This window comes from Microcaecilia unicolor, chromosome 8 (genome assembly GCF_901765095.1).
Source record: "Microcaecilia unicolor chromosome 8, aMicUni1.1, whole genome shotgun sequence".
In the NCBI taxonomy this organism is placed as follows: domain Eukaryota; kingdom Metazoa; phylum Chordata; class Amphibia; order Gymnophiona; family Siphonopidae; genus Microcaecilia; species Microcaecilia unicolor.
Window position 1 is genome coordinate 51,194,139 of NC_044038.1, and position 16,403 is coordinate 51,210,541.

General features: G+C 48.7%; 1 protein-coding gene across 1 annotated transcript in view; it reads left to right on the forward strand.

The window, feature by feature from the left end:
* WDR90 (WD repeat domain 90) overlaps positions 1 to 16,403 on the forward strand; it is a 240,642-nt gene that overhangs the window by 152,171 nt on the left and 72,068 nt on the right. Inside the window, exons 25-27 of the mRNA XM_030212253.1 lie at positions 3,028 to 3,161; positions 11,500 to 11,537; positions 15,992 to 16,129. Coding sequence (XP_030068113.1) covers positions 3,028 to 3,161; positions 11,500 to 11,537; positions 15,992 to 16,129 — 310 coding nt within the window. The remainder of the gene's footprint in view (positions 1 to 3,027; positions 3,162 to 11,499; positions 11,538 to 15,991; positions 16,130 to 16,403) is intronic.

Below are 16,403 nucleotides of genomic sequence, written 5' to 3' on the forward strand. Positions count from 1 at the left end.
TTACTTTCTTTGAGACTCTCCAACCATTCCCAATGATTGGGTTATATGTACTCCTACCAGCAGAGGGAGATTGAGAGCTACTGATTAGTGATCTTGCATTAGGAGCTGTGTAACTTGCCTCCTTATGTCACTGTTCTGGAAATGTCCTGTGGAGGAGTGAGAGAATACTGCACCCAGAAGGAGGCCTGTGCCCTCGTAGAGTGAGCCTTCAACACTGTTGGAACCGTCTTACCACTCAAGTACGATGAGGTGATAGCTTCCTTGATACAACGGGCTATAGAGGCCTTAGAAGCCGCTTCCCCCTTGTGCAGCCCCCCAAACAACACACAGAGAAGATCCAGTCTCCAAAATTCCACTGTCCAGCTAATATAGCACTGCAGCGCCCTGCAGACAAGAAGAAAAAGCTTCCATGGAAACTCCTCCTTAGGAAAGGACAGCAAAACAGCAGGAGGGGGAATCCACCTTAGGGAGAAAGGAAGGAACTGGCTGCAGAGATGCCTTCTATCGTGAGAAAATCAGTAACTGCTCCCTACACAATAAGGCCTGCAACTCCAATATACGCCTAGCCGAGGAAATAGCCACCAAAAACACCACCTTGAGGGCAAGTTCCTTAAGGAAAGCCTGCTGCAAAGGCTTGAAGAACGTGTACCACTGCCTAGAACTCCAGTGTGTGGATGACACCGGGAGAATAACCTTTCTTCTACAAATGCTCCTTCTGAACAGCCAAGCTGTAAGCGAAAACCGAGCCACACCTGGCATCTGAACAGGACCCTGAAAAAGCAGATTATCCGCCACAGGAAGGTGCAATGGATTCCCCACCTGCAGTCATATCAGATCCGCATACCATGGATGCCATGGCCAGTCTGGAGCCAGGAGATGACAAATTAGGTAATCTTTCACCAGGTTTCTGGCTCCCACCACATGAGCAGCAGACAACAACAGAAGGTGCTGCTCTGCCCAGGCCATGAGAGCCACTGCCTCCTGCGCCAGCTGAGGACTCTTGGTCCCCCTGTTGCCGACTGACATAAGCAACTGCCGTGGCATTGTCTGACAGCACATGGACATCCCTGTGCCGCACCAGAGCCTGAAAGTCCAACAGGGCAAGCTGGATCGCTTGAGTTTCTAGATGATTGATGGACTAACAAGACTCCTCTGACCAGTTCCCCTCCGCAGTGAGCCCCCCAGCTCAGTAAGCTGGTATCCGTGGTCACCAGTATCCAATCCGGAGGATCCAGCAGCATGCCCTGGTCAAGATGACGCTAGTCAAGCCACCACTGAAGACTGCTCCGCACCAAACTGCGAAGAGGAATCCTGCACGAGAAGGAATCTGACTGAGGCGACCACCGCGCCAACAGTGCAACCTGAAGAGACCTTATCTGAGCCCTTGCCCATGGAAATGGTGGTCGCCATGGATCCGAGCAGTTAGAGAACATTCCTGGTTGGCAGGCAACTGTAGGAGAGAAGGTGTCGAATCTGAGACTGGATCTTCAGAATTCGCAACTCCAGAAGAAACACTTTCCCGGCCTGAGTGTCAAAACATATCCCCAATTATTCCAGCGACTTGCTTGGGGACAGGGAACTCTTGCTCAAATTCACTACTCAGCCAAGATGCTGAAGCAGCTGGACCATCCAGGATGCTGTCACCCGACTCTTCTCGAGAGATTTCACCCAAATCAATCAGTCCAAGTAAGGATGTCCAACCGCCACCTGAAACTGAACATGGCCAAGACCGAGCTCATTGTCTTTCCACCCAAACCCACTTCTCCTCTCCCTCCATTCTCTATTTCAGTCGATAACACCCTCATCCTCCCCGTCTCATCTGCCCGCAACCTCGTAGTCATCTTCGACTCCTCCCTCTCCTCTGCCCATATCCAGCAGACAGCCAAGACCTGTCGCTTCTTTCTCTATAACATCAGCAAAATTCGCCCTTTCCTCTCTGAGCACACCACCCGAACTCTCATCCACTCTCTCATTACCTCTCGCCTTGACTACTGCAACCTGCTCCTCACTGGCCTCCCACTTAACCATCTATCCTCCCTTCAATCTGTTCAGAACTCTGCTGCGCGTCTTATCTTCCGCCTAGACCGATATGCTCATATCACCCCTCTCCTCAAGTCACTTCACTGGCTTCCAATCAGGTACCATATACAGTTCAAGCTTCTCCTACTAACCTACAAATGCACTCAATCTGCAGCCCCTCACTACCTCTCTACCCTCATCTCCCCTTACACTCCTACCCGTAACCTCCGCTCACGGGACAAATCCCTCCTCTCAGTACCCTTCTCCACCACCGCCAACCCCAGACGAAACTCCAGAGTATATCCATTCCTGTTTATTTTGAGGACCCACTGGTCAGAGGTCACCTGGACCTAGCTCCGGTAAAATTGTTGTAACCGACTGTCTAGGGCGTAGAACTGGAAGGTGGACCCCCAAACCCTCATTGTGAGGATCTGGCACCACCAGAACCTCCCGCAGAACTGTCACGCCCCCCTCAGTGACCCCTGCAAAAGGATTGAAAGGACCGCCCTTGCATGGTGCTTCCTGCATTCTCTTGTTCTCTACAAGTTGTCCAGAGATGAGAGAGGTCCACACATGTTTGCCTGTCTGGTTAGTGTTAGGTTAGTGAGTTGTTTACTTTACTCCTTGTCTATGTAAATACTGAGGAGCTGGATATGCCTCAGCTCAATTTTCAGTTCTCTTATCTCCACCTACTGGTTGATGGACAAATTATCCCACAGATTCAGGAATAGTGCAAAGGACTAATTGAAAGAAAATTATCAGGTACACCCTAATTTCTTCACCATCTGAAAATGTATGGTAGAGCCTATCCATAGCATTCTCACTTCTTGATAGTGTGTGAGAGTCCATCTGTATGCACCCCCTCTCTGTATTGGAGAGAAGACAGCACATATCTTTCTGGTTTTCATGAAGCATGCTAGTTGCTCTCCTATCTAATGTAAATTGAGAGGTAGCTGTTGGTCACCAGTGATGCTTGATAATATTTTACCTACTCTTTATCTCTTTCAGGTATACATTGGCCATTCTGAGCCTGTTCAGCAGGTTAACTTCACCCCAGACCAAAAGTATGTTATCAGTGCTGGAGATGCCATTTTTATCTGGGACTTTCTTGGCATAACCAAAGAGAAAATTCTGGAGGCAACGTAAGAATCTTAGTGTCCCATATAAACAGACATGTTCTTGTCTCACCATATTTCAAACATTATGTTGGGAGGTGTACTTAGAGGCTGAAGAATTCTTCAGTGATGTCTTTGGAGATGAAGTTGCATATCAAATAAGTACTTGCAATTAAGAAATTATTGTGAGATACTTTGAAATATGATTGGAAAAAAAAACACAAAAATGCTTAATTCAGCATGTCAAACTATATGTTAAAAGTGAACTGATGATTATACCTCAGAAGCCTAGGGCCTGATATTCAAAGGATTTGCTGGTATGCTCCTAACTTTGAGAGTTATGCTCATAAATTTACCTCTTTGAAAATTTACTGGACTGTATTGTATAACTTTTATTCAAAATTTCACTAAAATCTTAAATTCAAGAGCATAAAAAGTGGATGATAACAGTTCTCCGAGGACAAGCAGGCTGCTTGTTCTCACGACTGGGTGACGTCCGCGGCAGCCCCCACCAACCGGAAAAGGCTTCGCGGGACGGTCGGCACGCAGGGCACGCCCACCGCGCATGCGCGGCCGTCTTCCCGCCCGTGCGCGACCGCTCCCGCCAGTTCCTTTTTTTCCGCGTCTGGAGAGAGTTGTGCTTTGCCGCTCTCTCTGTTTTCAGCCGCCGGATTTTCGATCGCGTTTACGCGGATCGTTGCTTTTTTCTCTTAGTTTTTTGTTACCGCCGGTTTCTTTTTTCAAAAAAAAAAAAAACCTGAGCGTGTGGAGCACGCGCTCCCTTTTTTCCCTCGTTTCCAGCGGGGACGCCGCGTTGTGGCCTAGTGGCCGCACGGTCGTTTTCTTTTTTCGAGGTGTGATTTCAGCCACCATTGACGACTTTGACTTCGCCGACGCGATTTTTCCGTCGATGTCCTCGAAGGTCCCGAGTGGATTTAAAAAGTGTGGTCGCTGCGGCCGGCCGATCTCGCAGACCGACACCCACGCTTGGTGCCTCCAGTGCCTCGGGCCAGAGCACAATATCAAGTCGTGTTCCCTGTGTCTCGGTCTCCGGAAACGGACTCAGGTTGCGAGGCAAGTTCTGCGGGACCGTCTTTTTGGAACTTGCGCCGGCCCCTCGACATCGACCTCGACGGCATCGGTATCGACGCCCGGTCCTTCGGTACCGGTATCGATGCCCGAGACATCGGCACCGATGGCATCGACCCCAGGAGAACAGGTCCCGTCGGTCCGCCGGCGAGGGTAGAGGTGAGCGGCCGCGTGGGCAGTCGGCCCCGGTCACTCCCTCAGCCCGTGGCCCACGGGACCGAACCCTGTCTGACCCGGCTCCTCGGGACCGAGGGGGATCGTCCTCCTCCTCCTCCATACCTCCCGGCGCCGGTGACGCGCATCGAAAGAAAAACAAGAAGCGTCGTCACCGGTCGCTCTCGGTGCATCCGGACATCGGAGAGGAGGCGACGCCGAAGCGTCATCGTCGAGAGGAGAGGTCCCCGTCGGTTGTGGAGGTACCGACGCGTCAGGGTTCCGGCACCTCGGTGCCGTCTCCTGGCCCCCATCAGCTTTTGGCACCGACACCCTTACCGGCCCCACCGCCTTTCCCGGCAGCGGGCCTAGACGAGTGCCTCAGAGCCATCCTTCCAGGGATCCTGGAAGGGCTGATGCGCCAGGCTGTGCCGGCGCCGGGGGTGCTTGCGCCCTCGGCGCCGATGTCTGTGGCGCCGGCGAGCTCTAGCCCGGCGCCGGGGCCGTCGACACCGCCGCCGCTTGCGGCGCCGGTCTCGACCGCCACGCAGGTGGAGTCCCCGTCGATGGAGGGAGCTCCGTCCCCGCCGGCGCGGGAGTCCACCGCTCGACGACACCGAGACCTCGGTGCCTCGACGTCGAGCCGGGCCCGGTTCAGGACTCAGCTACACGAGCTTATGTCCGATACCGAGGATGAGGCCTCGTGGGGGGAAGAGGAGGACCCTAGATATTTCTCCTCAGAGGAGTCTACGGGCCTTCCCTCGGACCCCACGCCTTCACCGGAGAGGAAGCTCTCACCTCCTGAGAGTCTCTCCTTTGCCTCCTTTGTGCGGGATATGTCTATTAGCATTCCCTTTCCCGTGGTCTCTGTGAAAGAGCCGAGGGCCGAGATGCTCGAGGTCCTCGACTATCCATCACCACCTAGAGAGTCCTCCACGGTACCGCTGCACAATGTCCTCAAGGAGACACTGCTTCGGAACTGGGTGCGACCGTTAACTAACCCCACCATTCCCAAGAAAGCAGAGTCCCAGTACAGGATCCACTCTGACCCAGAGTTAATGCGGCCCCAATTGCCCCATGACTCGGCGGTCGTGGATTCTGCTCTCAAGAGGGCACGGAGTTCGAGGGATACCGCCTCGGCGCCCCCGGGGCGGGAGTCTCGCACTCTGGACTCGTTTGGGAGGAAGGCCTACCAATCCTCCATGCTCGTGACCCGCATCCAGTCATACCTGCTCTATATGAGCATCCACATGCGGACTAATGTGCAACAACTGGCGGACCTGGTCGATAAGCTCCCGCCGGAGCAGTCCAGGCCTTATCAGGAGGTGGTCAGGCAGCTGAAGGCGTGCAGAAAGTTCCTGTCCAGGGGTATCTATGACACCTGTGACGTGGCATCTTGTGCTGTGGCCCAAGGTATAGTGATGCGCAGGCTCTCATGGCTGCGTGCCTCTGACCTGGACAACCGCACCCAGCAGAGACTGGCCGACGTCCCTTGCCGGGAGGATAACATTTTTGGTGAGAAGGTCGAGCAGCTGGTGGACCAACTGCATCAGCGGGAAACCGCTCTCGACAAGCTCTCCCACCGGGCGCCTTCAGCATCCACCTCAGCAGGTGGACGTTTTTCCCGGGCCCGGCAGGCTGCACCCTATTCTTTTGCAAAGCGTAGGTACAACCAGCCGGCCCGAAGGCCTCGTCAGGCACAGGGACAGCCCCAGCGCGCTCGTTCCCGTCAACAGCGTGCGCCTAAGCAGCCCCCTGCGCCTCCACAGCAAAAGCCGGGGACGGGCTTTTGACTGGATCCATGGGAACATAGCCGCCCTCAAAGTGTCCGTACCGGACGATCTGCCGGTCGGGGGGAGGTTAAGTTTTTTTCACCAAAGGTGGCCTCTCATAACCTCCGACCAGTGGGTTCTCCAAATAGTGCGGTGCGGATACGCCCTGAATTTGGCCTCCCTGCCACCAAATTGTCCTCCGGGAGCTCAATCCTTCAGCTCCCATCACAAGCAGGTACTTGCAGAGGAACTCTCCGCCCTTCTCAGCGCCAATGCGGTCGAGCCCGTACCACCCGGGCAGGAAGGGCAGGGATTCTATTCCAGGTACTTCCTTGTGGAAAAGAAAACAGGGGGGATGCGTCTCATCCTAGACCTGAGAGGCCTGAACAAATTCCTGGTCAAAGAAAAGTTCAGGATGCTTTCCTTGGGCACCCTTCTGCCAATGATTCAGAAAAACGATTGGCTATGTTCCCTGGATTTAAAGGACGCATATACTCACATACCGATACTGCCAGCTCACAGACAGTATCTCAGATTCCGCCTGGGCGCACGGCACTTTCAGTATTGTGTGCTGCCCTTTGGGCTCGCCTCTGCCCCTCGAGTGTTTACCAAGTGCCTCGTGGTGGTGGCGGCCTACCTACGCAAGCTGGGAGTGCACGTGTTCCCATATCTCGACGATTGGCTGGTCAAGAACACCTCGGAGGCGGGAGCCCTCCGGTCTATGCAGTGCACTACTCGACTCCTGGAGCTGCTGGGGTTTGTGATAAATTACCCAAAGTCCCATCTCCAGCCAACGCAGTCTCTGGAATTCATAGGAGCTCTGCTGAATACTCAGACGGCTCAGGCCTTCCTTCCCGAAGCGAGGGCCAACAACCTCCTGTCCCTGGCTTCGCAGACCAGAGCGTCTCAGCAGGTCACAGCTCGGCAGATGTTGAGACTTCTGGGTCATATGGCCTCCACAGTTCATGTGACTCCCATGGCTCGTCTTCACATGAGATCTGCTCAATGGACCCTAGCTTCCCAGTGGTTCCAAGCCACCGGGGATCTAGAAGATGTCATCCGCCTCTCCACCAGTTGCCGCACTTCACTGCTCTGGTGGACCATCCGGACCAATTTGACCCTGGGACGCCCATTCCAAATTCTACAGCCCACGAAAGTGCTGACGACGGATGCATCTCGCCTGGGGTGGGGAGCTCATGTCGATGGGCTTCACACCCAGGGTCTGTGGTCCCTCCAGGAAAAGGATCTGCAGATCAATCTCCTGGAGCTCCGAGCGATCTGGAACGCACTGAAGGCTTTCAGAGATCGGCTGTCCTGCCAAATTATCCAAATTCGGACAGACAATCAGGTTGCAATGTATTACGTCAACAAGCAGGGGGGCACCGGATCTCGCCCCCTGTGTCAGGAAGCCGTCGGGATGTGGCGTTGGGCGTGCCGGTTCGGCATGCTCCTCCAAGCCACGTACCTGGCAGGCGTAAACAACAGTCTGGCCGACAGACTGAGCAGAGTCATGCAACCGCACGAGTGGTCGCTCCATTCCAGAGTGGTACGCAAGATCTTCCGAGAGTGGGGCACCCCCTCGGTGGACCTTTTCGCCTCTCAGACCAACCACAAGCTGCCTCTGTTCTGTTCCAGACTTCAGGCACACGGCAGGCTAGCGTCGGATGCCTTTCTCCTCCATTGGGGGACCGGCCTCCTGTATGCTTATCCTCCCATACCTTTGGTGGGGAAGACCTTACTGAAGCTCAAGCAAGACCGCGGCACCATGATTCTGGTGGCGCCCTTTTGGCCCCGTCAGATCTGGTTCCCTCTTCTTCTGGAGTTGTCCTCCGAAGAACCGTGGAGATTGGAGTGTTTTCCGACTCTCATCTCGCAGAACGACGGAGCGTTGCTGCACCCCAACCTTCAATCCCTGGCTCTCACGGCCTGGATGTTGAGGGCGTAGACTTTGCTGCGTTGGGTCTGTCTGAGGGTGTCTCCCAGGTCTTGCTTGCCTCTAGGAAGGATTCCACTAAAAAGAGTTACTTTTTCAAGTGGAGGAGGTTTGTCGTGTGGTGTGAGAGCAAGGCCCTAGAACCTCGTTCTTGCCCTGCACAGAACCTGCTTGAATATCTTCTGCACTTATCAGAGTCTGGCCTCAAGACCAACTCAGTAAGGAATCACCTTAGTGCGATTAGTGCTTACCATTATCGTATGGAAGGTAAAGCCATCTCTGGAGAGCCTTTAGTCGTTCGATTCATGAGAGGCTTGCTTTTGTCCAAGCCCCCTATCAAGCCTCCTACAGTGTCATGGGATCTCAACGTCGTCCTCACCCAGCTGATGAGACCTCCTTTTGAGCCACTGAATACCTGCCATCTGAAGTACTTGACCTGGAAGGTCATTTTCTTGGTGGCAGCTACTTCAGCTCGTAGGGTCAGTGAGCTTCAAGCCCTGGTAGCTCATGCTCCGTATTCAAAATTTCATCACAACAGAGTAGTGCTCCGCACTCACCCAAAGTTCCTGCCGAAGGTGGTGTCGGAGTTCCATCTTAACCAGTCAATTGTCTTGCCAACATTCTTTCCCAGACCGCATACCCGCCCTGCTGAACGTCAGTTGCACACATTGGACTGCAAGAGAGCATTGGCCTTCTATTTGGAGCGGACACAGCCCCACAGACAGTCCGCCCAATTGTTTGTTTCTTTCGACCCTAACAGGATAGGGGTCGCTGTCGGGAAACGCACCATCTCCAATTGGCTAGCAGATTGCATTTCCTTCACTTACGCCCAGGCTGGGCTGACTCTTGAGGGTCATGTCACGGCTCATAGTGTCAGAGCCATGGCAGCGTCGGTGGCCCACTTGAAGTCAGCCACTATTGAAGAGATTTGCAAGGCTGCGACGTGGTCATCTGTCCACACATTCACATCACATTACTGCCTCCAGCAGGATACCCGACGCGACAGTCGGTTCGTGCATTCGGTGCTGCAGAATCTGTTTGGGGTGTAAATCCAACTCCACCCTCCAGGACCCGAATTTATTCTGGTCAGGCTGCACTCTCAGTTAGTTGTTCTTCGTAGGTCAATTTTCTGTTGTACCCTCGCCGTTGCGAGGTTCAATTGACCTGGGTTCTTGTTTGAGTGAGCCTGAGAGCTAGGGATACCCCAGTCGTGAGAACAAGCAGCCTGCTTGTCCTCGGAGAAAGTGAATGATACATACCTGTAGCAGGTGTTCTCCGAGGACAGCAGGCTGATTGTTCTCACCTACCCTCCCTCCCTCCTCCCCTTTGGAGTTGTGTTTCATATTTTATTGCTTGTCATTCAACTGGCGGGAGCGGTCGCGCACGGGCGGGAAGACGGCCGCGCATGCGCGGTGGGCGTTCCCTGCGTGCCGACCGTCCCGCGAAGCCTTTTCCGGTTGGTGGGGGCTGCCGCGGACGTCACCCAGTCGTGAGAACAATCAGCCTGCTGTCCTCGGAGAACACCTGCTACAGGTATGTATCATTCACTGGGCGGATTTAAGGTGGGGAAAAGAAGTTATGAGCTTAGCACTGATTTTCAGCACTAGGCTCATAAATCTAAGCAAATGAACAGCAGGCTTAAATTTATGAGAATAACCTTTAACATCCTAAAATAGGATGAATTTTCTGCTGAAAATAGGCATAAATTTAGGCACTCTGCATTTTCGGTATATCTGGCCCATGGTCTTTTGATCGAGTTTGTGCTTCTCATATGATGGTCCTTTTTGAAAATGTCTTTCATATAGGTTTGGTAAATGAGTTTAAGTGCTGAGCTTTGGATTGATACAATTTTTTGTTCTTTTCTCATTATTTTGGGTTGGATTTTTTTTGTCTGTTTTATAAAACAACATAAATACCGGTAGCCTTTGTAAAATAGCCAACCAGAATTATCCCCAGTAGTGCAAATTCTTATCTGTACATTTTACACCTGCTCCAAATAAATAGGTGTAAATATATGTATGTCTGTGTACTCACATAGGGGGCAATTCTATAACTTGGCAATAAGAAGAAGGCGTCACAATGGGGCATGCTTAGTGCCGAGTCTATAAGTGGAGCATAAGTTAGGTGCAATCACTTACGGCAGGTCAGTGCATGCAGTTGATGGTATTCTCCACCCATGTGTATAACCCACCTTTTACTCACACGCTATAACACTTGTGTGATTGGTGTCATTGACACCAATAATCAGCAGTGACTTATACACATATCACTGCTGATTATTGTTGTCAGTGACATTCGCAAGTGGTTATCTGCACCCTTCGCCTCCACTGCTAACTCCAGACTCCGTTCCTTTTATCTTGCTGCACCATATGACTGGAATAGACTTCCCGAGCCAGTACGTCAAGCTCCATCTCTGGCCGTCTTCAAATCTAAGCTAAAAGCCCACCTTTTTGATGCTGCTTTTAACTCCTAACCCTTATTTTACTATTCCCTTATCTCTTGTTTGTCCTAATTAGGTTGTGAGCTCTGTCAAGCAGGGACTGTCTCTTCATGTTCAAGTGTACAGCGCTGCGTACGTCTAGTAGCGCTTTAGAAATAAGTAGTAGTAGCACTCCAGTACTTTACAAAGCTGCATGTGCATTGCAAGCATACCCTGAGAATGTCTATATGCTGTACACTTGTAAGTGTACATCATTTTATCGGTGCACATGTGTGACCATGTGATTTTATATAAACTTTTACCAGGTGTAAAACAAGCTTTACACATGGAGAAACCTTTTTTAAAATGACTTATCATTTAGGATTCTACCGAATAGTTGTATTCGATTCAATTTGGCTCCGAATACATTATTCATATTCGACTGAATAGTAATTTAAATTTGAATACAAATAATCCGGGGCTGTACTGTGCTAAATCCTACTGAAATAAACACTTGATCTCTGATTTCACGTTGTTCTTTTATTACTTGTTATGTTAAAGCTCAATGCCATTTATTCGTGTTCGGCTGAATAATATTTTTTATTATATTTGGCCGAATAGTAAAATATGCTATTCGGTATAGCTCTACTATATTTTGCTTCTGGAGTAGACCTCTGAATTTCTCTGGCAACTCTACCCTCATATATATTCTGCTGTTCACAGCTACAGCTCCACAACACTTTCTGCTTAACTCTCTTTAAATGTCTTTGTTCTTGAGAGAACAGTCCATGTACTCATAAATGGAGGAGAGGATCCTCCCAGACCGTGCCAATCACAGTTCTTTGTGATCCCTTATATACCAATGCTAAAGAAGGATGTAGTGCTCCTATACCTGTCTTTCCCCATTCCAGTAATGCCAGATATGAAGTAGATACGTCTTTGCCGCTCTCTTGTGTTGCATGCATCAGTTTGTCTCATGTTCTTTTTTTTTTTTCCCAGCAGTGACTTCTCTGTGTCTTCTCCACGTCCTAGAGCTGGTGAGTTTCTAACTTGAGATTTTACCCTCAGAAATACTGCTGACTTTTTTTTTCTTTTTTTCAGTTCTCTGAGGGTGAAAGAGCAGCATAGAAAGCTGCCGGTTAATGCCACAGTTCCAGAAACTATGATGAAAGTAAACCCTCATTCTTAGCCCTGATCCTTCCAGTAAGGCTGGGGATTCACAAAGAACTATAGACACTAAGACCCAGGTATTTTCATCCTGCTAGAATCACTAACATAATTCTACTAGGGTATCATCTGAAAAATGATGGCTAGAGTCCAGGATCAGAGACTGCCCTTCTCCAGCCTTAAAGAGAGAGATTAAATCAGAGGCTGCTGCCGACTCTCAGTTCTATCTCTAAATAGACAGGCAAGCGATGCCAAGGTTCAGAAGCTGCAGCATCATGTGAGGGTCTGATTGGTTTCTTAGCAGATTTCTCACAGGTTCCAACTAGTTCAAGTGCAAAGTATCAAATGATGTAAAAGCACGCACCATTGTATAGGGGGCGGGGCAGAGTTTGGTTGGAGTTCAGAAGTATATGCATAATTTATAAAATATGGTAATTTACATGCATTCGTGAATAATCAAGGCATGGACAGTTCTGTCTGCACCTGCAAGATAGGTATGATTTCTCCCCTTATGCTAGTATTTTATAAAGGTACATAAATGTTATTTTATAACACCTAACTAGATACCTACTTAGGCCCCCTATTATAAAATTAGGCATCCCTTCTAACTATATGAATAATGGCAACATTCAGCTGCTATCCATATAGTTAAGCGATTTAAGTTAGGACAACAATTTTTCTGGCCTAACTTGAACCTCTCAGCTATACAGATTTTGGTTGAATATTGTTGCTGTCCATGGGTATTCAGCACCAACTCCTCTCTTGATATTCTCTCTGAATATGTAGTTTATAGATATACTTTATTTAAAATTTACTAAACCACCTTAGTTGACTTGCAGAACAAGGCAGTATACAATCTAAAATGGAAGCATGAAAGGAATTACAAATTTATGGACATGACAGTAGCAGCATTCCCTCATCAGATCAATTATTCTATAAGAGGGGGTTGAGGAGGGGGGGGAATGGACTAAGGATGGGAAAGGACAGTGATCCGCAGATTCTGAAGACCCTCAAACAAAACTGTAGGCTTACTGAAAAAGCCAAGTTTTTACAGCAGCTTTAAAACATTTTTTTAAAGATTGTTTACTATTGTAACGCTACGTGTGTGCTATTCTTAGGAAGATAAGAAGCAAGATCAACGGTAGAGAAGAAAAGTGTCTTTATTACGTACTGCAAGAGGAGCTGGTATCACTAACAAGCTTTAGAGCATCATAGGCTTTCAAGATGGTAATTCAGGGCAAAGCATTCGGAATTCTTTCTGACATGCCACAGTGGTGGCCTATGTTAATCAGCAGGGATGTTCAAAGAGCACAGCAGTGGTCCAGGAGACTGCCCTATTCCAGTGGGCCAATTCTGCCTTCAGGTATTGTTGGCATTGCATATTGCATGTTCTGAAAATGTGCAAGTAGATTCCCTGAGCAGATGATCCTGGGGAATGGGAATTGTCCAAAGAAACCTTCTCCCTCAATAAAGAGTGTTTTGGCATTCCAGTGATTGATTTGATGGTGACAAGACAGACTATGAAGGTTTCTTGCATCTTAAGTCTTTGGAGAGAATTTGTAACCATCTTTGGGAAAATATACGTCACAAGAAACAAAAAAATCAAATGTTATTGAATACTATTAGAGCAAACAATTTATAATACAACAGTCCAAACCCCACCCTTTTATGTGGAAAACATTTTTTTAAAAAGTTACAGCAGTTCAAAGATGTGATTGCTTTAGGACCCATGATGTGAAAATCGGCCATTCTCATTTTGGATCTGTGACTTTTGTAATGTTTTCACAGAGACGGTCACATTTGGATCGACTGAATTGGATGCCCTACTGCAGTAGTGGCTCTGGTCAGGAGTCCCATATGTATTTCCCCCTTGGCCCCTTTTAGGTCAACCTATGGCAAATGTGCAGCACACCCCTAGCCTGTTAGTGGTGGTAGTGACAACAATTTGGCCAGGCAGCTGTGGTATGTGTATTTGGTCTGTCTCAAAGTATGAGAGTGCCTCAGGCTTGCATGAGACAGAAGTCATCTGGCTTGCGGACTGGTATTGATGGACAATTCTTCTGCTTTATGACCTGGCCCTTGAGAAGTCTCACCTGAGGTGGAGAGAGTTCTCTTCTGAAGTTACTGTGATCCTTCTCCAGGCATGGAGCAGAGGATCTCCACATTTTGGGCTCTTCTTGTACTTAACCTTTTCTTCAAGAGGGACTCAAAAAAGGTCTAGCCATCAGGGGCATTCTAGGGCCAGGTGAAAAGCTAACCATTTAGCAGCTGAATTATCACCGCTAGGATGAATAATTTATCCATTTCAGATAGCAGTTAAAATTAAATAGATGTCTTATCTGTTTAACTGTAGCAATGGATTTCCAGTAGTACCACTTAAACAGATGTTTGCTGCAAACAAAAGAAAATCACATGGAGCTAAACTGATAAAACATCCATTTAACTTTGTGCAGTCAGACTGCTGCTGAAAATTGTCCTCAGGATTTTTCCTTTCTGATGCAGGGGCAGCATGTGGCCTGCGTTCGTATGAGCATATAGTATGAGCACTGCTGCACGGCTGTCTCCAGGCACATCAGTCATCTCGGCATGGCCTCGCTAAGGCGGCAATAACATTCAGCATCAGGAGCCTTAGACTTCTGGTTGTCTAGCCTGTTTTTCAGTTCCTTGCAGCATTGTTGGCCTTCAGCTCCTGACTGCATTCACGGATTTTAACTTCAGCATACTGTGACATTTTCACCTCGTAGCTCTCTGTGCCTTTAGCCACCTTGGGGCTGTTCCTGTATGGAAGAAAAGAGAAGGGAAAATGCTGGGCAGGGGGAAGGGAAGGAGATATGCTAGACAAAAGAAGTAATGAAGGAGAGGGGAGGGAAGATGGAGAGAGAGGTGAGGGAGTTAGTGAGAGGGTGGGAAGGAGGGAAATGGGAATAGGAGGGCTGTGGGGAAGGAAACGAAAAACTAGGTATATGTATTTTTAAAAAAAACAGAGAGTGACTGAGGACTGAATGATAAAGAGCAGTGAAATCTAAGTAGAGAAGCAGAAAAAGAAGTAAAATGGATGTAGGACAGGAGAAGAGAAAATAAATGGCAAATGGACAAAAGTTAGAAGACAGATGGAAGAAAGCAAAAACCAGAAACTGAGCGCAAGACACTTAAAAAAAAATAAATTGGCCAGTCAAAGTTAGCAAAAATATGAATAAATGCTTTTGAATATCGAGCCCTTCCTCTTTTAGAAAATGTGTTGTTTTTTTTTAATTGAGAATTTATTATAGATAGTTTGCAAACGTCTAGAATCACAGTTAGTCTTATTGACTTTTTAGTTTCCTTTTTCGTTCTTAGGACCATGTTGAGGCACCCCCCCACCCCCTTCACTCCTCAGATCACCCCAGGCCCCAGTTCAGTCATGGCTCCCAGTATGGCCCTCAGGACAAAAGGTTTACCTACCCCTCCTGTGTGGTCTGTACATGTTGACAATTTTTCAGTTTCTATGAGGTATTCTATCAGATGATGATCTCAGGAGCTATACAGCTTTAAATCATCCACAAATTGTAGGTTTGATGCTATCTGAGGGTTATTATTGCTTCTTTGATTCAGGCCAAATCCATTTCCCAATCTACTATAATAAAACTCACCCTCAACATTCTGAGGACACTGATGTCAGTGAAGCCAAGCCCTGACTTCCTTCAAAAAGGTTCGAAGGTTCATGGTGGTGAAGCCACCAAAATCACTCCGGGCCCCGCCCTCGAGGGCGGAGCAATGGCAGAACAACAAAGGGGTTGGCAGGGAGGGACGCAGGGAGGCGGGGGGGGGGTGGGAAATCACTCCGGGCCCCACCCTCGCGTCAAACGTCATGACGTTGGGGGCGGAGCAATGGCAGAAAAACGAAGGGGTTGGCCAGGGAGGGAGGGGGGGTGTTGGCGACAAAAACCTTGCTAGCGCCCGTTTCATTTGCTCAGAAAGGGCCTCTTTTACTAGTGAGTTAATAAGAGTTTTGTGGGTTTTAATGCCGGACAGAGTAAGAGTGATGACGAGAAATATTCTGAAATATTCCTCACTAGATCTTGATGGTAGGAATATCAAACTGTCCTTATTTATAATTCAGGTGGTATATAGTTTCCCAAATTTTCATGGTAACCAGGAACTTGACCCAGGATTCACTCTACATTTCAAAAAGATTTCTGATAGTCAACCCGTACTATACTGAGGTTTCTATATTTCTCTGCTGCTATTGCCAGCTGATTCTCCTTGGTATGTACTTTGGGTTCTGATGGATTGGATTCTTGTTTTAAGCTGACATTTCACCTGTTTTTTTTTTTTCTATTACTAGGCACAAGCACAGAGGAGGAGAAGAGGAGGGACTCCACATTTGTAGCAAGTGGAATGCCTCGCCAGTCAGCACCAGTCCCCTTGCTGTCCTCCCCGCCACGCCTGGATATCAGTCCAATACATCCAGGAGAGTGTGATGGTGAGAAAAAGGCATTCTGCTATTCAAGGAGGAGACATATTGGGTCTTATTCTATAACTGATCTGTTTTAATAATACTGTAACCCACTTAGAATATAATTTGGAAAGACAGGCTAAAATTCCAAAAAAATATGTTTTAAGAGGGGACCAGGTTTAGGGCAGGGTGAAGGCAGGCAAAAAGTTATCCAGACAGTGGCAAAATTCAGCTTCCATCGGAATAAGTTATCCATTGTGACGCCTTATTTGATACGGTTTCAGTGGCTCCCCTGTAGGAG